This window comes from Talpa occidentalis, unplaced genomic scaffold (assembly GCF_014898055.3).
Source record: "Talpa occidentalis isolate TD23 unplaced genomic scaffold, MPIMG_talOcc4v2.1 talOcc4.9, whole genome shotgun sequence".
Taxonomy (NCBI): Eukaryota; Metazoa; Chordata; class Mammalia; order Eulipotyphla; family Talpidae; genus Talpa; species Talpa occidentalis.
Genome location: NW_023605305.1, coordinates 74,743,018 through 74,768,959, shown reverse-complemented (window position 1 = coordinate 74,768,959; position 25,942 = coordinate 74,743,018). Strand labels below are relative to the sequence as shown.

The window sequence follows — 25,942 nt, the reverse complement described above, 5'->3', positions numbered from 1 at the left end:
AGGGGGCAGAAGAAAGAGGCTGGGAGTCTCTAAGAAAGGCTGTGGGTGGGAACCTGAACAGCTGGGGTCAGGGGCAGGAGAAACTGGATGACAGACAGGGGAACACAGCTAAATCTCTTCTGAGGTGAAACACCCTCTACACATTCCCTTCCCAGCTTGATCATAGTTGACTAAGATGGAGTTTATGTTTTGAAAGTCCTTACTTCTACATTAGGGAAGTTTTGGTCACAATAGGTTGCAATGTAGCTACCAGGAAAGACACAAGCAAAGGAAAGTTCACGTTTCTCAAAATGTAATATCCAGAACTCCAAGATGGAGGCTGCGCAGGCAACGGGTCTGCCATGATGTCACTCAGAAAATGGCCCCGTGGAGTCTAGAGCTCCAATGGTGACTACTGGTCACTGGTTATGTGGTAGTTGGAAGGTCAGCTTACCTGTGACACTGAGCAACACAGTCTCACTGCGCTGAGCCCCTTGGCCATTGCTGGCCACACAGGCATAGTTTCCAGAATGTTCTGTAGTGAGAGAGAGGTTGAAGGAAACTCCTCTGCCAGAGGGGGCTGAGATGCTCCCCAGGGTCTTGTCTTCTTGATAAAACTGGTACAGGATGGGGGGAGAGCCTCTCTGGGCCTCGCAGTGAAGCTCCACCACATCCCCCACCACAGCCTGGGCACCGGGAGTCCTAACAGTGAGGACAGGGTGGGACACTGGAACTGGGGGCAGAATGAGTGAGTTGTTACCAGTATCTTTTTTTAAACAGTTTTAAAGAAAACTTTATTTTAAAATTCAATTCTGTGGAGGTCCATAAAGTGAAAATGAAAAGTTTTCCATATCCTTTAATTTTTCAGAGATTACCTCTGTTGAGTATTGGTGACACTTTCTAGACCTCTTGCATGTATAATTACACTCACACATAGAGCCCCATTTAAAGAGCACACGTGCATAGGGTCACATGTGTAGCCCAGCATCCAACCTGATTTCCCCCTCAGCAACAGATCCTGGGCATCTTTCTATGTAATTACTTTAGTTCCATCTCATTTATTTTTAAAAATCAATTTGATTTTTTAGGTACAATTTGCACGCCATTTGCACATTTTTCAAATCTACAGTTTGATAAAAATAATCACAAAACATTCCATTATATGAACTTATCATTATACATCAAAGCAGTTCCAATTAAAGGGTGTTTAGGTTGTTATTATTTTTTTAAGTTCAGATAATACTACATTAAACAATCCTGCCTATATATCATTGTATATTTGTGCACCCATTTCTTTGAATAAATTCCTGGATATGGAATTCTGGGATGAGGGATACAGGCAGTTCAGTTAATGATACATATTGTTACACTGTTCTTAAAAAAATTTACATCAGTTTACACTTGCACTAACGGCATATAGAAGTTTGTTTCCCCACTTTCTGATAAATCATACTCTTATAAATTGCAGAGGTTCATTTTTATTATTTATTCTCTCCTCACCTTAAACTCTACAGCTATCCCATCTGAAAAATACACTCATTTTATTCTATGTGACCCTACAATCTACTAGTTGACTTTTCTTGAACCATTAGTGAGCTAAAATCCATTAATGATGAGGTACTGTCTGCCAAGTATTCAGAAATTATTTATAAAAATGTTAATTTTGAAATCCATAATTAATTTCCTTTGATTGTATTGAAAATATCTTGAAGAATTTTTCTTACTGTTTTCTATAGCAATTTCTCTTCTTAAAAGAATTCTGTATTGTGTCCTTTCTTAAACTTTTATTATTTTAAGTGCATAAATGCAATTCCCATATCAAACATACATTGCTTATAACATCCTCCAGTGAGTAAAGTTATACACAGAGTCTAGCATTTGTTTGAATCTCAATCTCTCTTTCTCTTTCTGTTTGTTTCAGTGACCCAAGGCTATTAGTAGAGTTCAAATGGTTTAGCTCATCAGAACACAGATTTCCCATGAAATCTGTTTCCTGTTTGGGGCATGGGGACACATTCCTTCAAAAAAATGTAAATTATTCTGCCAGAAAGTCTGCAAGGCTCACAGTGCAACATTTCAACTGACAGACCACTTGCTTGCTAATTTAGGGCTTATTTATTTCTGTTCAGTTGATATAAACAGATACAAATATCAGGGTTCTCCTTGTTGGGAACTTCCTCATCTCCCATCAGAATCCTTTTGTTCCTTGAATAACACACGCTGACTGAAGACCTACTCTATGCCAAGCACCTAATAGATACAGGGACATAGTGGAGACCAAAACTGATGAAGTGCCATTTTCATGATGCTTATGTTCTGGTATTAAGGGAGACAGACAGGAAACAGGAAATAAAGAGGTTTTAGATATTGCTAACTCAGAAAATAAAGCAAAGAATCGGATAGAAGGACTAAGGGCTTTAGGGCTGGGGACTTTCCTGGATATATTAGGTTCTGGCTTTGAAGTCTGGGTCTCAGAACATTTACATTTCTTATATAATCTCTTTATTCAATAATTTACATCATGGAAATGTCTTCACATGGTCATTCTTGATTTCCATAACCAAAGACAAGAGCTATCAACAGATCCTTTAGGTCTATATTCTCCAAGATAAGGGTATAGTGTTGGGTGCGCTCCAGGAGGCACATGAGCCTGAGACCACAGACCAGCAGTAGATAAATTCTGATCAGACCTGGTAGGAGTCTAGGACTTACCAAAGATGGAAAGGCTCACGACCTCACTGTGCTGGGGGCCAAAGCCATTGTCTCCTGTGCAGTGGTAGTTTCCAGAATGTTCTGTGCTCAGGGAGAAGTTGAAGGATACTCCTCCTCCAAACAAGGTTGAGCTGCTCTTCAAGATGACATCTTCATGATTAAACTGGTAGAAGATGGGAGGAGAACCTCTCTGGGCCTCACAGTGAAGAGTTACCAGGTCTCCCTCCAGAGCTGGGGTCCTAGGAGTGCTGAGGGTCAGGACAGGAGGGGACACAGGGACTGGGAGAGAGAAAGAATTAATCAAGTGCTGCTCCTGTCACTCACTGTGATTTCAGCAGGTGGTCAGTGAAGCGCCCTGTCTCCACTGCCCTGCCAGGGGCCCAGCAGCCTCCCGGGCTTTCCTCACGAGCTCTCTCCCGTCCTCCCCATGGATCTTTTCCAGTTCTTTCCTTTCCCTTCAGATATCTGGCCCCTTGCTAGGTGGCTCACTCCCATTTTTCCAAGGGAATGACTATGAGACAAGTCCCTTATCTTGCTGCCACCACACCCACACTCTCACTGCCCCGTCTCTTGCTATTTCCCTCTGTTCTGTTCCCCTGAAAGAGCTGTCCCTCATCCATCAGGAAGGACCCTCCTCGCTTCTTGACCCTGAAACTGAAATTTAGATGTGTTCAGTCCTCGCCACACTAGAAAAACAACAAAACAAAACAACCATATGTGCATTCAGTGTTCTTCCCAGTCTCCTCATCCTCTTTAGTTTTGTGAAGAAACTTCTGGAAGAAGTGGCCTTGCATTTATTGTCTCTGCATCATTACCTCCTGGTTTTGCTCACTACAACCTGTTTTTTATCCTCACAAATCTACTAAAGTTGATATTTTTAATGTTTATGATTACAATGATGAGACTAATAGATACTTCTTATGACAATATAGTGCTTGCTTTTAACTACTTGTCTGATGGATTTGTCATATAGAGCTTGTAAATTATATTCACAGTGAAACAGCAGTTATAAAGATCACAGTAAGTGGTGAAGGAGCAGCCACACCCAGGGATTCTGGCTCTTGTTTGTTTATTTCTGCTTAATATTCAGTGCTTTGTGGCTAAATTTGGGGTTGTCTTTCATCATCTATCAGCTCTGCTTGATGGAGTTGGTCTACCACGTTTTTCTTAAAACACTCTTCCCTCAGTTTCTGTGGTGCGCACATTCACAGAGGCCCTTGCCCCAACCTCCAAGTCCTTCCCTCTGAGCAGGGGCTGACTGGGTGGATCTGTCACACTGGACACTCCTCTTGGACTCTTTCCTCTATTCCTGGCTTCTTCCCAGACTATTCCTCTGCCATCCATTCTTTATCTGCACCTGGAGTAATATTCTCCTATATTACTTCATGGATCTCACTGCCATGGCAGAATAAGCAGCTAGTAACAAACTTCCTTTTTTAAAAAAGATTTATTTATTTATGCATACAAGGACTGGGGTACAGGCCAGAGGTGTGGGGGGAGGGGTTGAGAGGATTTACCAGAGACAAAGTGGGGAGCAGAACAGGCAGATTTACTGAAATACACTGCTGAGGGGAGCAGCGACAGGAGAGGTCTGCTGAGCCATATGGGTAGCTCCCTGGCTGGGGACTGAACTTATGCTTCAGTGTCTGGTAATAGCTTCATAGTGTTGTGACCTAACCCCTTGTGCCACCAGGGAGCCCCACAAACTTCCTTTTTAAAGCACAACCAGAAGTCATCTATAATCCACACACAATTCTCAGTACCTCACCACACGAGGACATCTGATGGACTCCCACCTTGCTCTCCCTTTCTCTTTCTCTCTCTAAATACGCACACACACACACGCACACACACACCACATACAATATGTATATATGTTCTCTCTCTATCCTCACCCCCCCTCCTTCTCTCTCTCCCTCCACCGTTTTACATTCCCATCAACCAAGGGTTCTCTTCCATTCACATCTTCAACACTTGCTTTACATCTTTTGCATATAGCCACTCTCATAGATGTGAGGAGATATTTCATTGTTTTGAGTTGCATTTCTCAAATAATAAGAGACAATGAACATCTTTTCATGTGCTTGCAGATCAACTGTATGTCTTCTTTGGAGATGTGTCTATTCAGATCCTCTGCCCACTTTTTAATTGATTGCTTGTTTATTTCTTGATGAATCTTGTGAATGCTTTGTATGTTTTAGGCATTAATCCCTTGTCAGATGCATGATGTGTAAATATCTTCCCTCACAGTAGAATGTTGTATCATTTTGATGCACTGAGCAGAAAATTTTAAATTTGATGTGGTCCTTTATGTTTATCTTTGCTTTTGGTTCTTTTGTTGTTAGAGTATGTCTCTAAACACGTTTCAAAGGCGGATGTCAAGGAGCATAGCATAGTAATTTATGGCCTCAGGTCTTACATCCAAGTCTTTCATCCATTTTGAATGAACTTTGCATGTGGTGAGGTAGTGGTCTACTTTCATTCTTCTGTATGTGATTGTTCAGTTTTCCCAACACCATTTATTGAAGAGAATTTCCTTGCTACATTACCTGTTCTATTTTCTTATTCAAAGCTTTAATTTCAATATCCTGGTCATTTATTTTATTTCTGAATACATATTTGTTTTTCTGAGTTTCACTGTCTATTTTTTGATGAGCTTTCCTGAATTTTCTTGTATCACTTTGGTTTGTCATACTGAATATCTTATACCTCTTTGAATTTATCATAGAAATTTTGATCTCTCTGATAGGAAGATCTTCTATGTTCCTGTGGTTGGGTTCTGCAGAGCTATTCCCTGTCTCGAGTTGCCATGTGTTATATATTTTTGTCTGCACATTTAGTTTCCCTATTAAAAAAATATTTGTACTACCAATTCAGAGAATTGAAATACTTTCACTGTTCCAGCTGGTGGCTATGTGACTTTATTTTTGTTTTATTTTGTTGTTTTTTTTTTGTTTTTTGGGTTTTTTTTTTGGTCCTGATGTGTTCTGTAGGTACTGTGGTTTTGCTGTGTGAGCAGGGTGGGGGAGGGTTTTGGAGGGGTCTAGCAGCTATCGTGAATGTGAATGTGAGGGGTGGGGTGGCTCTGTGTGTGTGGCATTGCTGTATCCCTCCTCTGAGGGGTCCCAGATCTGAGGTTCAGCAGTCTGCCATTGCCAGTTCACTTCACGAGATCAGGACCAGTCCCACAGGGTAAGGAAGGGGTGGTGTAGTCTAGATCACCTGTTGTCCTCCTTCTGGGGACCCAGGCTCTCTGGAGCACCCCAGCTACTTCCCATGGCCTTCACATGGGTCAAGAGTGTGAGCCTCCACACCATTTGGGCTCCCCCCTCTCCCAGGCTCTGGACTGAGCCAGTAGCCTTGCCCTCTGTGTCCCCCACCCTGGACCTCAGCCTCCAGACCTTTCTCTCCACCACTCCCCAACCTTCCTTTCCCCATCCAATGCACCTACATCTGCTCCATGTCCCTTCTAGTACAGTCTGTGCTGGTCTCTGAGTTGCAGGGTGCTTCAACCTGGCCCTGAGCCATGGGGTTTTTCTCAATGTAGTGCCCCTTGGTCAATTGTGCCATGTTCCTTTTGAAAGCAAAGTAAGGAAGCTTCTCTGTCATCATATTACAATGTCATCTACCCGACACTGTATTTTGGAAAACACTGTTCACAATAGCCAAAACACAGCAACAAGCTAAATGCCCCAAGTAGGTGATTGGATAAATGCGGCAGGCTGCACCTCCCATGCTGTCTCTTGACAAGGTCCGGGCACTGGGGGAGACTCCTGAGAAGCGGGGAGTTCCTGTGCTACCCCGAAGAGGGAAAGTTGTACTTCCCAGAAGAAGGGAGTTCTTGCACTTCCCAAAGAAGATCTGAACTAGGGAGTCTCCATGGCAATGCCTGCTAATGCTCTCCTCTTTGTTCTTGGTTAATGCCGAAGTAAGTTAGTTATAAATTGGCATATGAAAACCTAATTCAGACCCAGGTGACGATTGGCTCATTGTTCTTACGCATGAACTATCACAAAAGAAGTAAAAAATGTTAAAGGTGGGCCTCCCCGGTGGCACAGCGGTTGAGCGCTGGGTTGCGAAGCTGCCCTCAGCCTCTACAGCACCGGTTCGATCCCCGGCTGCTCCCCGGCCACCGGAGGAGGGTCCCACATGGTGCGCAGACCTCTCCTGCCGCCCGCTGCTCCCCTCAGCAGTGTACTTCGGTCCTTCTGCCTGCTCTGCTCCCCGCTCTGGCTCTGGTGAATTTTCTCACCCTCTGCCCTTCTGACTGTACCCAGTGCTTGTATAAAAAAATTGTTAAAGGTATAGTTAGGAAAGAAATGTTTTGGCCCTGAGAACTATGGAGAACAAGCTGCCCTGAACCAGCTGTGCTTGGAAACCATAGCCTAACCGGGGGGGTACCTGTTTGCGTCAATACCTGAGGTCAATAATTCGCAGGCCGTGTGGAGGTTAGGAATTTCTAGTTAAGAGTTAGACTTCAGTAGAACTTATATAGATTTGATGAGTTGTCTTAGACTACTTTAAAGTAATTAATATATTAACCAAGTTAATTGAGTACTAGGAGATAGATTGATTTTAGTAATTGAATATAGAATAGGAATTTTACACCCACGTTAGTAATTGGGAAAGTTTAAATGTTGCCAAACGTTGTGCTGTTGATCATGCTAGTAAATGAGCTGTACCTAGGAAACTAACTGTTCTTAGGTTACCAAAGAAATGGCCTACAGGTGTAAGGCCAAGGGAGTCTTTACATGATCATGAGAAAATATGTATTGATTGTCTTTGCTCTGCTTCAATGCTTACGCTGATGTAATCTCACCGCTTGCCTTAAGGTATAAATAAAGACCCGCTGAGACCCTCAGCAGGAGATGCTTGCACCAGAGAGGGTGTCTGTGTCTACCTCACCTCTACCTCGCTCCACTTCCCCTCAGTCCTCCGAGAGAAAACTTGGCCAACGCTGTCCTCTCCTCTCTGAGACCACTGACACAACTTCTAGCTGGAGCTGGTCTCCAGCAGATAAACACACACAATGGAATTCTGCTCGGCTACAAAAAAAGATGAAACCTTGCATTTTGCAGCAACATGGGTAGATTTTAAGGTGATTGTGCTGAGTGAAATAAGTCAGAATGAGAACGACAAATGTCACTCATGCAGAATATAAACGAGCAAAGCAAACAAAATAACACATCACAACAAAAACAACTCTCAGACTCTGACAACAAAATGGTTTCCAGAGGGGAAGAGGGAAGTAGTGGGAGGGACAGGTAGAGGGGTTCAATTTGATAGTGATGAACAGTACTGGGACTTTGGTGGTAGATATATGTGGCGTATACACTTACCTCGGTGTGAAGCTACGCTCCTAAAGCTTACAGTATTGCCACATCAATAATCCATCAATCCAAACCCCTGTGGATCCCAGGTTATCCTTTTAATAAAGCCCACACCCTGTCATGACCTCTAAAGCCATCTAACATGACCTGCTTTCCTCCCCCATCCTATCCTCCCTTCTCTCCCCCCAGCAAATGTTTCACTCTATGCTGCAGTCAGTACAAACCACCCCACTCCAGGTCCTTGGGCAGCCCCTCCCTCCCTCCTCCACCACAGCTCCTACCTCCTCCAAGCCCTCATGCATCTCACATCTCATCGCCACATGAACTCTCCTCAGAAATGTCCCCTCAACTCCCCACTCAGCTTGGGGTGCTTTCCTACCTGCTGCCATAGCCGCCTGGTGCTGGGGTTCCTTGGGCTTCCGTTTGCCCTGTTCCTCATCTACATCTGCAATCAGGCCTTGAGAACTGTGTGCAAGGGTCCTGGGCTCTACTGTGAGGTCTCCTCAGACACTGAACAGCGTGGTGCACAGCATGTCCGCGACCGTTATTGACCAGGTGGACAAATGAGCCACAGTACAGAGCCTGGTACATCTTCAAGATATGTGAGAATGAGGCCACTGCCCCTCAGGTTTCTGGAGCACAGCTTCTCTGTCCTGTCCATCTGGGCCTTCCTGGTCATTTCCTTTATAATCCTTGGCACATCTATCGTGTGAAGGGCTGGATTCTGGCTTGTCTCCTGCCCAGTTTTGCTGTTTTACAGAATTGGAATTGAGGCTGCCTCCAGTTCTGGGCCAGGACTGGGCTCTCTGCTACCAGCAGGGTCCCAAATTACACAAATTACAGGGTCCCCTAAAATTGTGCCAGGATTTGGCCACACATGAGTGACTTCAAACTGAGTCAAGAATCAACAGACATTGTATAAACTTCACACCTATTTGAAAACCGCTTCCATGACCCATGGGGCATTAAAGCTGAGCAAGCAGAGGGACTCATCTTGCTCACAGGTGGCTACCTCAGCTTTGTTCCCCTCCCCTTTCTCACCTGTGTCACCCTCACTCTGTTGCCTTGTTGACTCTGAAAGTGCTTAAGTCAGAGGGATAAGTTTGGAGTAACTGCGGAACTGCTACCTGTCTTTGTATCTTACAAGGTTTTGTATATGGCTGATCAATATCTGATGTTAAATGGCACTAATAGATATATTAAAATTTATATACCTGATACTAGAGTATTGTGTGATAGTAAGAGACAGTTCTTTGCCCTTGGGAACAGACTTTGTAGCCACTGAGAACAATTTAACGAATGCAAAGCAGGCAGCTGGGGATTCACAGGGCAAGTGGAAAGAAAGAGACAAGCATTTGACCCCTCTGAGGTTGGGACTAGAAATCCTCTCAGCTGGGTCATGGTGGCGCCTGGGTGCGCAAAGGGAGGAGCTGGCAGAGGGCTGTGAAGGACCATGGGTTGGCCCAAGGAAGAAACGAGAAACTTGAAGATGGGAACACATTTCTGGAAGGGCCCAGCAGGAGTGAGGGAGGCCTGAAGGCTCACCTGTGACAGAGAGGCTCATGGCCCTGCTGCTCTGGGTGGTCCCGCCGTTGTTGGCTGTGCAGTAGTAGCTCCCAGAGTGTTTGGCTGTCAGAGGGAACCTCAAGTGCGCTGTTCCCCATGGAGCCTGCGACCTCTGGAGAAATACTCCATTGTGAAAAAAATGATACTGAATTGGAGGAGAACCTCTCTGGGCTTCACAGTGAAGAGTCACCATGTCTCCCTCCAGAGCCGGTGTCCTAGGAGTGCTGATGGTCAGGACAGGATGGGACACAGGAACTGGGGGAAAGAAAGAATTAGTCAAGTGCTGCTCCTGTCACTTACTGTGGCTTCAGCCCAATCTCCACTGTCCTGCATTCAGGCCCAGCAGCCTCCCAGGCTTTTCTCATGAGCTTTCTCCTGTCCTCCACACGGACCTTTTCCAATTCTTTCCTTTCCCATCAGATCTCTGGCCTCTTACCCCCTCTTGCTAGGGGGCCTCACTCCCATTTTCCAGAGGAAATGACTCTGAGGGGAGGACTCCCTTATGTGCTACCACCAGACCCACATCCTGACCTATTTCTTCCTTCCCTATGATTTTGGAAAGGCTGTGCCGACCCATCCAACTCCTGCCGAGCCTTCTTGTCAGTCCCTGTCCTCCATGTCTTCCTCCACAGGGGTCAACCTCAGAGTTCTGCCCTTAATTTCTTTCCCTTCCAGGTTTATTTACTCTTTTAGGGCCCTCTCTGTCCCTGAACTCTCCCTGCTCCTCGTCTGATCCTCTCTACTTATGGGTGAGAGACTGACTGAGTCAGGAGGAAGCCAGCCAGGACCGGCCTGTCTCCTGGTCCAATGCTAAAGCACACAGCCTCCATAAAAGTGGGTATGGAGGGCCTCCCTGGTGGCGCAGGCGGTTGAGCGCCGCACTGTGAAGCTGTCCGCAGCCTCTGCAGTGAGGGTTCGATCCCGGCCAGCCGGCAAGAATCCCACATGGCGCAGCAGACCTCTCCTATCTCGCCCACTGCTCCCCTCAGCAGTGTATTTTGTCAGTCTGCCTGTTCTGTTCCCCGCTCTGTCTCTGGTGAATCTGCTCACCCTAACGTGCATCTGGCCTGTACCCTGGTTCTTGTATAAATAAATAAATCTTAAAGATAAATAAATAAATTGCTTTTTTAAAAAAAGTGGGTGTGGAGTTTACTGTGAGTGGAGAGGATAGCACAGGCTTCTTCCCAAGCTGCACTCCCCTCATTATCCCAATTACCTTAACAACTTTGAGGGCAGGATGTCCTCACATACTGGTGAAAGAGGTAACAAAGTCTGGGTTCTCCCTGGCACCATATTGTATGTTTGGAGTACCTATCATGTTGCTTCCCAGCTATGTGTCCTGCATGGATTTGCACATTGGTTGTTGGTAACAATTATCTGTTGCAACAACAGATCTCACCATAACCCTGGGAAAGAGAAGTGACTTGGGAGCTTCTTAAATTGATTGGGGACTCAAACATCTGAAGATTCAGAGGACAAAAGATGAAAGAACAAAGCATTAAGTTCTACAAATGCTGGGCAGAGACAGAGAGAGACAGACAGAGGGAGGGAGGGTAGAGACAGAGAGAGAGAGACAAAGAAAGGAAGGGAGAGAAAGGGGAGAAGGGAGGAGGCACTTCGACAAACACATTCAGGGGTACGAAAGCATCTGGCTGGTTGAAGAATGAGGCCCATGAAAAAGACACTTTGAAAGATACCTGTTCAAAGATCTTCAGGATGGGGATGCTCAGACAATTCCTGGACTGAATTGTATGCCACCCCCCCACCATGTGTTTTGTGAAGCCCTAGCCCCTGTGAGATTTTATTTGGAGAAAGGACTTTTAGGGAGATAACTATGGTTAAATGATGTTGTAATTGTGGGGCCCTGATCATCAGGACACACCAGAAATCCTGTAAGAGCACATGGAAGAAAGGCCATGTGAGCTGTACTTCTGCAAGCCAGGGAGAGAGTTCTCTCAGAAACCAAACTGGCCAACACCTTGGTCTTGGACTTCCAGGCTCCCAAACAGTGAGAAAATAACTTTCCATTGTTTAAGCCATGTGTGGGCTTGCTTGTGGCATTTGCTAATGGCAGCCTGGAAGACTAATGCTGATGACTTGGAGAAGGGGAAGTAGCTAAGGCTTACGAAAGACGGACTCCTAACATTCTATCGCTTCTGGCTTTCCCCTAGGAGCCATTTCACTTAAACAAAGAAGGCATTTGTATATAGGAAGGGGCTGTACATGCTCATCACTGAGCAGTGTTCTCCAGGGCCCACGGCCACCTCGATCCTGGACTCCCCTTTCTGCTGCTCCGTGGCTGACTCCTGGGAGATTAGATAGTACACTAAATGATTGCTAAACATTGTGACCCACACCCACCCACCCACCAAGTCTTCTCACTGAGTCTGACAACCAGTTTCTCAGATGAAGCCTAGCGAAGTGCCTTTCAAGGTGACAGTGACGGGCTTGCTGGGCAAGGAGAGATGCTCTTTGCTGGCACATAATAATAACCTCCGGCATCACTGCTTCTCACCACAGAGATCTTGAGTTCTCTTTCCAAGGAATTATTCACCCTTGTTTCCTTACTTTCTTTCCCTCTGTACCAGTTGATTCTGATGGAGCCTGGGACTCCATCTACTGAGCAAATGAGCACCAGCTCCTGTCCTTCAAATACCGACTGTAATAGTTGGGTGTGGATTTGGACAGTGGCGACAGCTCCTTAGTGAATAGAAGTGACATATGTGGTGGTGTTTCTATGTGACTTTCTAAAGATCCTGTGGAGGGCCTCCCCGGTGGCGCAGCGGTTGAGCGCTGGGTTGCGAAGCTGCCCGCGGCCTCTGCGGCGCCGGTTCGATCCCCGGCTGCTCCCCGGCCACCAGAGGAGGGTCCCACATGGCGCGCAGACCTCTCCTGCCGCCCGCTGCTCCCCTCAGCAGTGTACTTCGGTCCTTCTGCCTGCTCTGCTCCCCGCTCTGCCTCTGGTGAATTCTCTCACCCTCCCGCGCTTCTGACTGTGCCCAGTGCATGTATAAACAAACAAACAAATAAAGAAAGAAACATGCCTCTATAAAAAAAAAAAAAAAAAATCTACAGTTTAAAGATCCTGTGGAGCATTAAGCACAAGGACAGAGGCAAACCTCCCCAAACTCCCCTCTGTCCTACCTGTCCCCTGATAGGGCATGACTCTGGAGATTGCATCCAGGGCCTAATATTAGCACTCTTTGGGGGTCTGCTAAAGGGTGGTGACAGAGACAGGGAGATCCAGCGTTGAGGGGCTCCACAGCAGGGTAGCCTCAGTGGTTGGTTGGGAGTCAATCATATGCAGGAAGCTTGCACTGGAGCCAGTACATCTTACCCCACTGGTCTGCCAGTTACATGGTCAGAGGAGGTGGACCCAGCACAGTCACTGTAAGTGGGAGAATCTGAGCTGAAAGTGTTCTATATTCCAGGCAGATGTCGTTTTGCATAATGATGATGATTTTAGGCAGTGATTTTTGAAACATCCTGTGGTCTCAAAAAATGAGGGAAAATGCCTAAACAGAAGGGAAGGTAAGCTTGCTGTTCCATCAGTTATGCTGCTATGATCTTATGCTAGAAATGGTTAGTTCTTAAGTGTTGGATAATGTTCTTTCTTTGACTGTGTTTCTTTAAACCAGTGACCTAAAACGCCTGCTACCTGTGACTGGAGAACAGAAGATTAATAAAATCTAGGCACTTTGGAGAAACTTTTTTTTTTATGTCCTGGGAATGGGAGTGAATTTATGGGCAACACTACGACTTTACTCTGCCTCATGCAAGAAAGTGTGCTCGCAGACTCTGTGTACCCTCTTATTTGTTCAAGAAAGTTTCCTGGGAGACAGGTCACATTTAAACACGTGGTCATGCTTGAGAACCTACACAATTTTGGAGACTTGGGGAAAAGCAATGGGTATACCACCATTCTTATCGATGTCAAGTTAGAATCATTTATTCCCCAAACTTTTGTCCTGTGGTTTCCTTATTCTTAAGTGCTCTGTTCCAGACATCTAGCATTCTAGGGATCTGGCTGAACAGAGTCTGTTCGGCCTAGTCAGAAGACTCTGCCACAGCCCACAATTTCTGTTTAAGGGCCTCGTGGGTGGGTGGGAGGGATGGTGTCAGGAAAGAACCTTCAGATGGCAAACAAAGAGATGGGTCTTTGTTATGGCATTGAAAGAAAAAATTAACTCCTCTCTTTCCTTGGACCTTTCTGGTCTAAGCTCTTCTAAGATGCCCACAGAATTGAGGGTTCTTCTCATGAACATTTCCCATTTCCAAAAATATGAGAAGCCCTTTCCACACAGACCAGTGACCCAAGCGATGAGCAGTTCTGCCTGACCCTACCCTGCCCAGTCCCAGTTCTCAGACCCCTTTGGAACTTACCCCTCACATATATGTACAATTTTGGACTATCTTTCAAGAAATGGGAAGTCACTCTCTGTGCCTGGCAGAAGTAAAACGCCGAATCTTCTTTCAACAAGGTGATTTGTACTTCTGGGGAGCTGTTCCATGTCGTCAGGGCTAGGCTTTCACTGAGGAAACGGAACTGGAGCTGAACATATGACCTCTGTGGAGCAAGCTGGGTGTTGCAGGTCAGCTTCACTGGACTCCCCGCAGTGGGTCGGGAGTTGCTGGCTGTCAGCTTAGGTTTTGGAAACAACTCTAGAGAGAAGGATCACAACAGCCCCTGAGCAGTGAGGCTTGGAACTGCACTATAGAAAATTCACACATCCTTCGTGCAGCAAACAGAACAAACAGAAGCAGAGATGTTAGCATCCCTTTCTTTTGCTTCCTAACATCCTTCTGTCCAAAAACCCACTGCTGCCCTCTCTCTGTTCCTTGCAGGAATATGACCTGAAGTTCAATAGTATTCTAGAACCCCCTTTTCTTTCTCTAAAACCTCAGGGACCCTCCTTTCGACTAATGCCTTTAGCAAGTAGTGGGGACTTTACCTTGGACTTGGATTCTGGCTGCATTTGAAGAAACTGACCAACAATCTTCCTTAATTGCAGTGCATTTGTACACACCATTATCCTTCAGACTTGCTTGCTCAATGTGGAAGTCAGAGGTACTGCCAAGGTCTGCCAGAAGTTTATCATTCTTGTACAGTTGCACAGATCTTAGGGTGAATTCCGCCTTTCCTCGGCATCTCAGAACCACGGAGTCGCCTTCGAACACAGCCAGCGGTGCCTGCAGGATCAGGCTAGCTGTGGGAGACACAAGCCAGGGGTTTGCTTCCTCCCATGGATTGTCCCTTCGTTCCAATGTTATTCCAAATAGATTTTATAGGAATGGGGACCTGGAAAAAGGATTCTTAAAACAATTATTCTTTTTTTTTCCTGATTTTAAAATAAACACAAGTGCCTTGAGAAAGTCTGGGAAGCAGACATATAAGTACAAATCTCCTTTCATCCCACCACACAGGTTTTGACATTTTCCTTGTTCTTCATGTGAGAGTTCATGTGTATTTATTTCTTTCTCTGCAATAAAAATGATATTTATGTATCTGATAACTTGCTTCTCAATTGCCATGTTATGCACACTTTTCTCTGTCATCACTATTATTACTGAATCAGTTTTTGATGGTCACAAAGTTTGCCTTCAAAGCAATAATTAATTTATTTAATGTGTTTTCTTTTTTTGACCATTTAAGTTTCTTCATTCTGGAGGTATATATCTATGATTGTTTCAGCAGGTAAATTCTGAAGAGAGAATTTTCAGGTCAAAAAGGATAAGCATTTAATTTGCTTCTTGCTGTAATTCTGCTTCTTTATTCACTATATTAAAGATCATTATAGCTAGGAAAGAATTGTTTCAAATTCAAACCAGGTAGCTTCGGGATAAAAAAGGAAATCCCTCTCTCATCAATCTAGCAATATAAAAAGCCCCTATGCTTCTTCTTATTCTAAGATTTCAAGTAAATTTTATAGACTTAAAACTATCAATAGATACAAAAACTAATCAAATTAATTGCTTCTGAAATTGTCTTTTCCCTGAGCAGTTTGAATAAATAAAAATCCCTGGATCTTTTTTCTATAAATTTTGATTCAGTAAATGTAGGGTAGGTTCTGGGTAATTTACAGTTAATTGCAATCTGAGGATGATTCCAATGTTTTTCAATGTTTCTTTTTTAACTTCTTTCTCACCTGTAGAAAAGACCAAATGCACAGGTTTACTTGGGGGTGAGTCCTGGGTCTGGCATCTGTACTCTCCAGATTCATTGACCTTACGGCTATTTCGTGAGGTGTTGCCTAATATATGACCCTCAAAATACCATGTTGTTTCCCGTGGTGAGCGAAATCCATTGCAAGTCAGAGTCACCAACTCTCTTTTGAAGGCAGTGGTCCACGGAGGATGGAGAGAAATCACAGGAGCATTTGCTAAAGAGAAGAGAAAAGAGTTTGAGCAGAGTTGCCTGCAATAGGACAGACAGAGGACCTGGCTTTGGAGAATCCCTAAGAAAACTTCCAAGCTCTCTCAAGGCTGCATGTGAGCCAAAGTGCCTGCCTCACACAATGAGATATTATTCAGAGGATGGCAATAAGCAAGTGATTTCAAGAGAACACTACTGGGGAGATTGACTGCTAACTGGCCATGAGAAAAGATGGCTAGTTAGCCTATAGAATTGGGTCCTAGAGAAAGTTACCCTCCACCCCTGATACTTTATCATAATCATAAATTCAAGGACTTCCTAAGGAGTCATTAAAATTGTAATTTTGCACTTTCTCTATAAGTTAAAAATTATAGAGTAAAATAAAATAAATATTGGTACTGAGAAAAGTTTGAGAGTTTAACTTGTCTGACATCTTTGTTTTATAGATGAGGATTCAAGTACCCAGAAAAATACCATCATAGTTAATTGTAGCAGAGCAAAGAATGCACAAGTCATTTGCTGGAATCCAGAGGTGACCCAGGCAAGAATGACAGCCTAGGACAGCTGATTTTGGACAAAGAGAGTGTTTCAGGAAAGTTCTTGTCATTCAGGTCTCCTCAAATACGCAAAACCCACTGACCCAGAGGAATGGCATCAAGAATGAGAACTAAAAAAATGTCGATGCAGGGGCCTCCCCAGTGGCGCAGAGGTTGAGCACTGGGTTGCGAAGCTGCCCGCAGCCTCTGCAGTGCCAGTTCGATCCCCGGCCACCGGGTGAGGGTCCCACATGGCGCGCAGACCTCTTTTGCCGCCCGCTGCTCCCCTCAGCAGTGTACTTTGTCAATCTGACTGTTCTGCTCCCCACTCTGGCTCTGGTGAATTCTCTCGCCCTTCCACGCTTCTGACTGTACCCAGTACTTGTATAAATAAATAAATAAATCTTAAAAAAAAACAGAAAAAGTCGATGCAATAATGTTTTCTCCCACAATATCCCCCTTTTGTTCATTTCCTCCCTTTTAAGGCTAGTTGAATTTTCTTCTCTCCACACATTTCCTGGAGCATTTTACTCTTGCATCTGTAGAGAATGCAATATTCTTGCAGGTTTCCTCACAGAACATTTATCAAGGAATTTTCTGGCTTACTGAAGGGTGAGCATCTTATCCCAAGATTGCACATTTGTCATAAATTGAAGATGTTCTGTCTGGTTAAATAAGGTCTGTTTGCAATAGGAGTGAGTGAGCACCTACCTAGCCAGGGCCAGTAGCTGTGTGTGCACCTACCCCTTCTTTCAGAGTGGGTTACCAGGTGACCTTGAAGCTATCCTGGTGCTTCATGTGATGCCAATGGACCAGTTGACACTTTCAAATCCCCAGTGGACTCATCAAGAAGACAGGAATCATTGGGGACCCTCAGGCAATGTTTCATATTTACTAGGGAGAGAATCTTATCTGGAGACACTGAAGAGCAATGGTAAGAACTCACCAAATTGTTCACTGACAGGAGCTGCAAAAAATGAATAAATAAATAGTCAGAGACGTGCACAGAACAAAGATTTTTTTGGCTTTTTGAAGGTAATGACTGTCCATTTATTTTTTCCCATCCTTATATAATTTTTTTATTAAAATTTACTTTAAAAATTTAATAATCACTTATTAAATATCTATGCATACTAGGAATTGTGCTTGGACTTCCAAGATGAATAAAAATTGGTATCTTCTAGCAAGAGGCTGACTGGTTGGAGAAACAGAAACATGTAACAAAATAATATAACTATATTATAAGGCATAAGTGCAATAGGAAATATATACATGAGGCATCTTGAGGGCAGAAGGGTTACCCATCTTAGAGCATAGGTTGTGTGTGTGTGTGCATGCACATATATGTGTCTGTGTGTGCGTGTGGCTTGAGGAGTGTGGGTGGACCACGTATAAGAAAGTGATGTTTAAGAAAACCGAGTAAAAGAGCAAAGGAGGCAGTTAGATGAAGCTGTTTTTGTGTGGCAAGAGATATTGGTGAAGGTAATTAAGGCAGAAAGAACACAGAAGTGTAGGGAGTGAAAATCAGATTAGAGAGACACGAAGCCCCAAGTCATGGGCAGTAAGTAGCTCAGATTTTATTATAAAAACCATGGGAAGTCATGGGAAGGTTTCAAGTAAGAGTAACAATGTTAAAATTTGAAAGTTAGATCATACTCTAGTGGTGGGTAGATGATATATGAAGTAGAGAGACTGTTTAAAAGAGCAAGAGATGATGATGTTTAATTTATTCCAAGTATTTATCTGAAATTATTTTATTTGCTTGTTTCTTTACTCTCCCTTCTTTAGAATTGAAGTTCCATGAGAGTAAAGACTTCTCTTGTGTTCACCATTTATTCCCAGGACTTAAAACAGTGCTTGGCATATAAAACATATTCCACAAATATTTTTGGATATTAATTTATTATATAATAAGCTAGTTAAAGAACAATGTCAGTAAATAGATATAGAAGGGCACACATTTGGAAAATGGGTGCTGAGGACAGAGAGGAGGCAAAACCGGAAAGTTTATAAATTAATTAAACATTCCAGATGAGGCACAGATTTGGTTCAGTAATTCAAAGCAACAGCAATCTAGCAGTGAGTGCAAGGAATATCGTCTCTGTTCATATGGCACTGAAGGGGAGTGATCCAAACTTAAATGTTTTCAGAGAACAGTGACTGTTTGCCATTACCTAAATAGCTTGGTCACTATGGATTGTTATAGATTAAATGAATATGTTTGATGTTGTAGACATTCACATGTATTATTTCATATAATCTTGCCCAGAAGTTTGTAATCATCTCCCATTTTACAGAACATAAACTGATTAAGGAGGTGGCAGAAGGGGGTTTTGAACCCATTTGTTTGGATTTGCCATGCTTGACCCCTAAGCATACACTCCTAACCCTCTCCCTAGCCTGGCCCTCCATGTTCGGTTCAGTAATTCAAAGCTACAAAAATGTGTTGCCTCTCTGTGGAAAATACCATACAATTTCCAATAGTTAGGGACATTTTTTCTTAGATTGCTCCATCCCTAACCCTTCTAGCTCCTATTCTCCCTGTTTGATAAAATCATTAACAGTCATTTACCAGTTTGCACTATACTTGATAACTTTGTCTAAACAATTACTTCACTGGAACATTGTTACAAAGCTGTTTCTTATGCATTGATCTTGTATACCAACTCTGAGCTTCCTCAGTACAGAAATCTGCCTTCCAGACCTTCCCATCATTTCCAGCACCTAATGCAGTATTATGCATAAATATTACTAAAAAATGTTGAACAAGTGAATAAATATATTTAGTCTAATATTTTCAATGTAGGTAAAAACCAACCAAATTGTATTATGAATTAATAGACACATGCACACTCATGGGCACAATTAGAATGTCATGTGCTGGAAGTGACATGACCAGTGTGACAGAGGAGGAAGTCTTCACCCCACCCCCATGGCAGCCACACACAGACAAAGAGGGGAAGCTTTGGCATCCATTTGAGGGGCTGCAAATTTCCAGTGGAACCCAATACCAAGAAAGGTTGTTATGAAAAGGCAAATACAACTTTGGGTACAGACTCACTGGCTGTGATCCCAGTTTCACACGGAAAGAGCACCCATCCTACTGTGGACTCAACTCTGTCTCTGCTTGTTCATGGTTCAGCCACTTGATACTTCTGCCAAGGAACCTAGATGGAACCATACCCATCCCTGCCCTGGTAAGAGGCCAGCTGACTTCAGAATTGACTGCTATTGCTGAAGCAGTCTGTGCCCTAGCTTCAGTCCCACCTTACCATGGTGAAAGACAGTCTCACCTGTTCAGGGTCCTGCACAGGGACTCAGTGAAAGACATGATTGTAGACACCCCAGTAACAAGCCCATATGCCATGGACTTGACTGGTCGCTAAAGTAATCCATTTACTCAGCTCTAGTTCCACTCTACTGCAGGGCAAGGGAAGTCCTTGTGTCCAGGGACAAGCTAAGAAGCCTAACAGGAGCATGCTCAGGGACCCAGTAGGGCCCTGAGTAGGACACTGCCTGGCCCTGATAGCAGTATTGTCAACAGCAGAACCAGCAAGAGTCCTAAGCCCAGTTCCAGTCCTGCTATTGTGAATGTAGAGGTAGTATTGTAAGTTCAGAGAACAGCTGGAGAAGGTTTATACCTGCCCAAACCAGTATAAACACTGAAAGAAATGTCGCTTTTCTAAATACACAGGCATCGATGCGTTGCATAACAGATTATGAAGAATCAGCCAACATGACAATACCAGGGAAAGTAAAAGCTCCAGTAACTAAACTTAAAGAAATGGAAATCCATAAACAAAGAATTAAAATCAATAGTTTTAAGGAAACTCAATGAGTTAGAAGTGAACTTAGACAACTGAAAACCAAATAAAACAAAACACAAAACCAAAACGAAAAGTTTGACAAAGAAATAGAAAACACAGAGAAAGAACCAAACAGAAATCTTGGAGCTGAAGAATGCAATGATTGAATTGAAAATTCCAATAAAGACCTTCAACAGAAGAATATGTCATGCGGGAGTAAAAAAATCAACAGAGAAGTCTTTTGAAATAATTCAGTTAAAATGCAGGCCAGTGGAGTAGACCAGAAAACCCAGAAATAAACCCACACAATAATGAACAGTTCATGCTGACATTGGCGCCACAGCCATACAGTAGAGAAAGGAAAACCTCTTTAACACATGGTGCTAGTAACCTGAACAGACACATACAAATAAATTAAATTGGATCTTTATTTAACTGTATACACAAAAGTTGATTCAAAATGCATTGAAGACTTGGATATAACCCCTAAAGCCATAAAAATAAATAAAATGAAGCATTGGGGATACACACGAGGACATCAACCTCAGAGGTGTCCTTTGGGAACCCCCTGTAATGGCAAGAGAAACAAAACAAAAATAAACAAATGGGCCTACATTTGACTAAAAAGCATTTGTACAACAAAAGAAATTACCATGAAAGCAAAAGGCAATCTAGCAACAGGAAAAATGTTTGTACACCACATGTCCAACAAAGGGGCTGATTTCTAATATAAATAAAGCACACATCTGACTCAATAACAAAAACCCACGCTACCCAATCAAAAAAATGGGGAAAAGACCCAAACAGATGTTCAGATGACCTACAGACAAATGAAAAAAAAAAATGCTCACCATCACTTTTTACAAGGGAAATGTGAACCAAAACCACAATGAGATACCACCTCACCCCTGTGAGAATGGCTTATATAAAAAAAGGCTGGAATTAACAAATGTTATTGGATGGATGTGGAGAAAAAGGAAACCTCAACCACTGTTGGTGGAATTTGGTGCCGCCTGTATGGAAAGTGGTATGGACATTCTGTAAAAAGTTAAAAATGGAAATGCCATATGATCCAGCAACATCACTGCTAAGTTCTTACCCAAAAATATGATATAGGGGAACCAAATAAGACATCAGTGTAAAAAAATAATAACAGTACAAAACACAGCAAAGCAAAAACAAACAATTATAAATCAGAGACATCCTGCAGGGGAGGAGGAGGGAGACAGATGAAAGGGAGGGAGGGAGGAGCACAGGAGACTGTGGTGATGGTGCATGGGAGCATTGGTGAAGGACATTATATGGGGACTATACCTAAGGGTGGGGAAAGCAAATATTGTTTTAAAATGAACAATGGTGTAAAATATATAAAATAAAATGATTGCTTATTTTATTCTAAAAAAAATGAAAATGGGCCTCCCTGGTGGCAAAGGACTAAGTTGCGGCACTATGAAGCAATCCACAGCCACTGCAGCATGAGTTCCATCCCTGGCCAGGGAGATACTCACATGGTACGACAGACCTCTCCTGTCTTGCCCGCTGCTCCCCTCAGCAGTGTATTTCAGTCAGTCCACCTGTTCTGTTCCCCACTCTGTCTCTGGTGAATCCTCTCACCTGTACCCCAATTCTTGTATTCATAAATAAATAAATCTTTAAAAAAATAAGAAAATGTTAATATGAAAATAACTGTGCACTCTTATGTTCATAACAGTATTATTCAAAATAACCAAGCCATGGAACTAACGTAAATGTTCCTAGACAGATAATTGGATAAAGAAATTATGGAATATATATTCATAGGAATAATACTGAGCTATTGAAAAAGATAAAATGGTATATTTTGGAATAAATGAATGGGTTTTGAGGGGATTATATTAAGTGATATAAGTCAGAAAATGAAAGACAGTTACTGGATGATTTTTCACATTTGTGGAATAGAAATAACCAAAGGAAACAAACTGGCAAAACACAACAACAAAACCCTCCTATACTCTGCAGTTGACATATAGTGGTGCGCCTCCCTGGTGGAATGGCCTAGAGTTTAAGTCTCAGTGCTATCACCAAGACAACCCACAAACAAGGCCTGAGTTCAATCCCCAGCCAGGGAGCTGACCCACATGGCACAGCAGACCTCTCCTGTCTCACCCACTGAGACCCTCAGCAGTGTATTTCAGTAGATCTGCCTGTTCTGCTCCCCACTCTATCGCTGGTGAATCCTCTCACCCCGACACCTCTGGCCTACATCACAGCTTTTCTACACAAAAATAAATAGAATCTTTAAAAAAAAATATATATAGTGGTTACCAGGGGGAATGGGGCTGTGGAAGGGAAGGTGACAGGACATATTCACACTGGAGATTAACGGAGTGTGAGCAAGACATATGCACACATGGAGAAGTGATATTGTGTTTGCAAAAATAATGTAGTTATGTAAACTACTTACAAATTAATAAAACTTAAGAAAAAAGGAAAATATCCAGTTAGAGGAGTGAAAAGAAAAAAACTAATGAAAAAGAGTGAAGAAAGTCTAGATGACACTTGGGATACCATTTACAAGTCAATACAGATACTGTTAGAGACCCAGAAGGAGCAAAGAAGGAGGGCAGAAAGATTACGTAAAGAAAAAATGCCAGAAAACTTCCCAAACCTGGAGATGGAAATGAACATCTACATCCAAGATTCCTGTAGAACCCCAAATAGACTGAGCATTAAATGGTCTAAATTAAGACACATTATAATCAAATTCTCAAAAGTCCAAGAAAAAAAATGTTTTGTAATCAGCAAGAAAATAAATCTTATACAAAACTGATTCAAAATGGGCTAAGATTTGGATGTAAGACTTGAAATCATAAAATACATAGAATAAAACAGGTATACAGTTTTTGACAACAGTCTTGGAGATGTGCTCAGCAACCTGACTCCAAGATAAGAAAAACAAAAGCAAAAATTAAAAAATAGGATGACATCAGACAAAAATGCAATGCACAGTGAAATAAACTTACATTGACATGAAAACACATTTTACTGGAAAAGGGAAGATATTTTCACATATGTTTGATAAGGGGTTAGTCGTCAAAATATACAAAGAACTCATAAAACTCAACAACAAACAGAAAACTCAACCAAAAAATAGTCAGAGGATCTAAGTAAACACATCTCCAAGGAAGACATACAATTGGTCTGTAAGTACATGAAAAGATGTTCTTCATCTCTATTATTACAGAAATGCAAATCAAAAGAATGAGCTGTCACATCACACGTGTGAGAGTAGCTATTATCCAAAATATGAGCAACAAGAAGTGTTGGAGGGGATGTGGAGAGAAGGGAACCCTTACACACTGTTGTGGGAATGTAAGTTGGTGCAGTCATTATGGAAAGTGGTGTGGAAATACCTCAAAAATACCCAGAAATTTCTTATGATCTATTTATCCCACTCTCAGTATTAACCTGACAAATATAAAACATTAATCAAAGACTTATATGCACCCCAGCCCTATTCCTGGCATCACTATTTTCAATAGCCAAGAATTGGTAACCTAAGTAACCTCCGGACTGACAAATGGATAAAGATGTGATATGTATACACAATAAGATACTATTTACCTACAAAAAGATGGCATTCTGCCATTTGTGGGTGGACTTGAAGGGCATTATGTTTAATGAAGTAAGCCAGTGAGAGAAAGACAAAAAAGGCATGGCTTGGTGTGATTTCACTCATACTGGATACATAGAGAAAAAATCGGATGGACTAAATAAAATGAAAACCTATTTTTAGATGATAAGACCAATTAGCAGTTTCCAGAGAGAGGAAGGATAAGGATGAATAAACTTGGGAAAAAAACAGGACAATGGCATCATGAAATACAGAATTAGATTTTTCAGAGGTGAACTCATTGTTATATACAGATGTTGATTCTCAATGATTCATACTTAACATTTATTTATGTTATAATGTAATGTTACCTCAATAAATAACACCAAATAATAAACACAAGGCAAAATGTACCAATGGAATGTTCTAAAATAGCTTTACATATTTAAGATAGTATTATTCAAATAAAAAATCAATCAAACATGAAATAAAAAATATTAATAAAGTCTTGCCTGACTTCAAACTATATCATCAAAAATTTGTAATTGCAACACAACCAGAAAATATGGTGAAAAAAGTTGAGTCAGGACAATATTTCCCTAAGATCCTTAAGAAAACAACTTAAAATCTCATTATTTCTCCTATCAACCCATCACAGGAGGAGGCCTGATTACCCACATGCCTGCAACTTTAGAAACATGTGCTCAAAAGGCCTATTGTCTTGATGGAGTGGTGTTGGGGCAGGAAGGGGGGTGTGTGAAACACAACACTGCAATAGCGGAGTGCACAGGTGTAGATTTCACTGCTACCACCATCAGTGGTTGTACCAGAATTGGGCAGAAGAGGGTTGGATTTGGGTGACACACATCTCTGGAGCATCTGCACAGAGGCAGGGAGGACAATGATGCCCCTTCCTGAAACTGGAAGTGGTTGTTGGTCTTTGAGTACCTGCAAATTGCCTCTGCCTAGAGTGGTGGATGCTGCCCCCTCAGCATGGCATGGAAGCTAGTTCCAAGGGGCCAATCCCCAACCTCTACCAGCTACAAAACCCACCCTACTCTTCCTCAGCTTCTGACCCACTATAGTTAGGTGAACTCTGCCTACTACAAGGAAAACTGTTGGCTCAGCAGTGTGCATCTGACCTATCTGGGATTGCTGGAAGCTAGCTGGGCATCTCCAAAAGCATCCCTCCCTCTCTTGCTGGATTCCCAGGGCCTTCCTTGATTTCCTTGCCCACCAAGGGCACTGCCTACTGTAAAGAACAATGACAGCCCGGAAGGAGTTGAGCAACACACCTCTGGCTGCTGAAGGATAGCTGAGCAGTTCCAAAAGACACCTGTGTCTCCCTCACAACATAGACTCTAGGTTCTTTCCCTCTTCTCCCAGCCTACTGCAGTGAGCACTGCACTCCTGCCTCACTGTCCCCCACAAAGAACACTGACTACTTAGCATGTCTGTAGTTGACATATTGGTAACTGAATAGCTGTTGTGGTTGTCCAGAAAGGTGCCCTCTTTACCATCTGGATTTTTGAGTCTTCCCTGAGCAACTAGCGCATCATAGCTAGGCAAGTGCTACATACCATAAGAAACACTAACCTCTAGGCTGATGCTGAGCTACCAACAATTGGGGATGTTGGTGGCTAGCTTGGCAATTCCTAGAAGCAGCAGTCCTTCTTCCACTTGGGATTGGCAGGCATTTGGAAAGCTTACCTTCTATATAGTCTGAAACTTCTTGAACTACCTGCCTGTGGTCCAAGTCCATAGCCTGTAGACCACTGTGCATGTGCCAGAGTTTCAGGCGGTAGAGGGGTTGGATCTCTGCAGCAAAATCTGTTGAGATTGGAGCTGGGTTGTAGCTAAAGGGGAGTCAGTTGAAGTTTGGGCCCCTGGGAGAATGCCACTGTTGGATTTCCTTGATCAGACTTGAGCAGACAGTGATTGAAGATCCATCCCTTGGCTCAAGCATCTGAAGGACTGAGTAAGCCTTTGCTCTTGGCAAACTAATACAGCTACTTCCACAACCCCCCTATATTCAGCCCACACATATA

General features: G+C 43.0%; 1 protein-coding gene across 1 annotated transcript in view; it reads right to left on the bottom strand.

Moving 5' to 3' along the window:
• FCRL5 (Fc receptor like 5) overlaps positions 1-25,656 on the bottom strand; it is a 36,818-nt gene extending 11,162 nt beyond the window's left edge. Inside the window, exons 1-7 of the mRNA XM_037500788.1 lie at positions 25,605-25,656; positions 15,734-15,967; positions 14,540-14,794; positions 13,971-14,249; positions 9,567-9,842; positions 2,692-2,970; positions 434-712 (exon numbers count right to left, since the gene is read on the bottom strand). Coding sequence (XP_037356685.1) covers positions 434-712; positions 2,692-2,970; positions 9,567-9,842; positions 13,971-14,249; positions 14,540-14,794; positions 15,734-15,967; positions 25,605-25,656 — 1,654 coding nt within the window. The remainder of the gene's footprint in view (positions 1-433; positions 713-2,691; positions 2,971-9,566; positions 9,843-13,970; positions 14,250-14,539; positions 14,795-15,733; positions 15,968-25,604) is intronic.
• Positions 25,657-25,942: the final 286 nt, after the last annotated feature.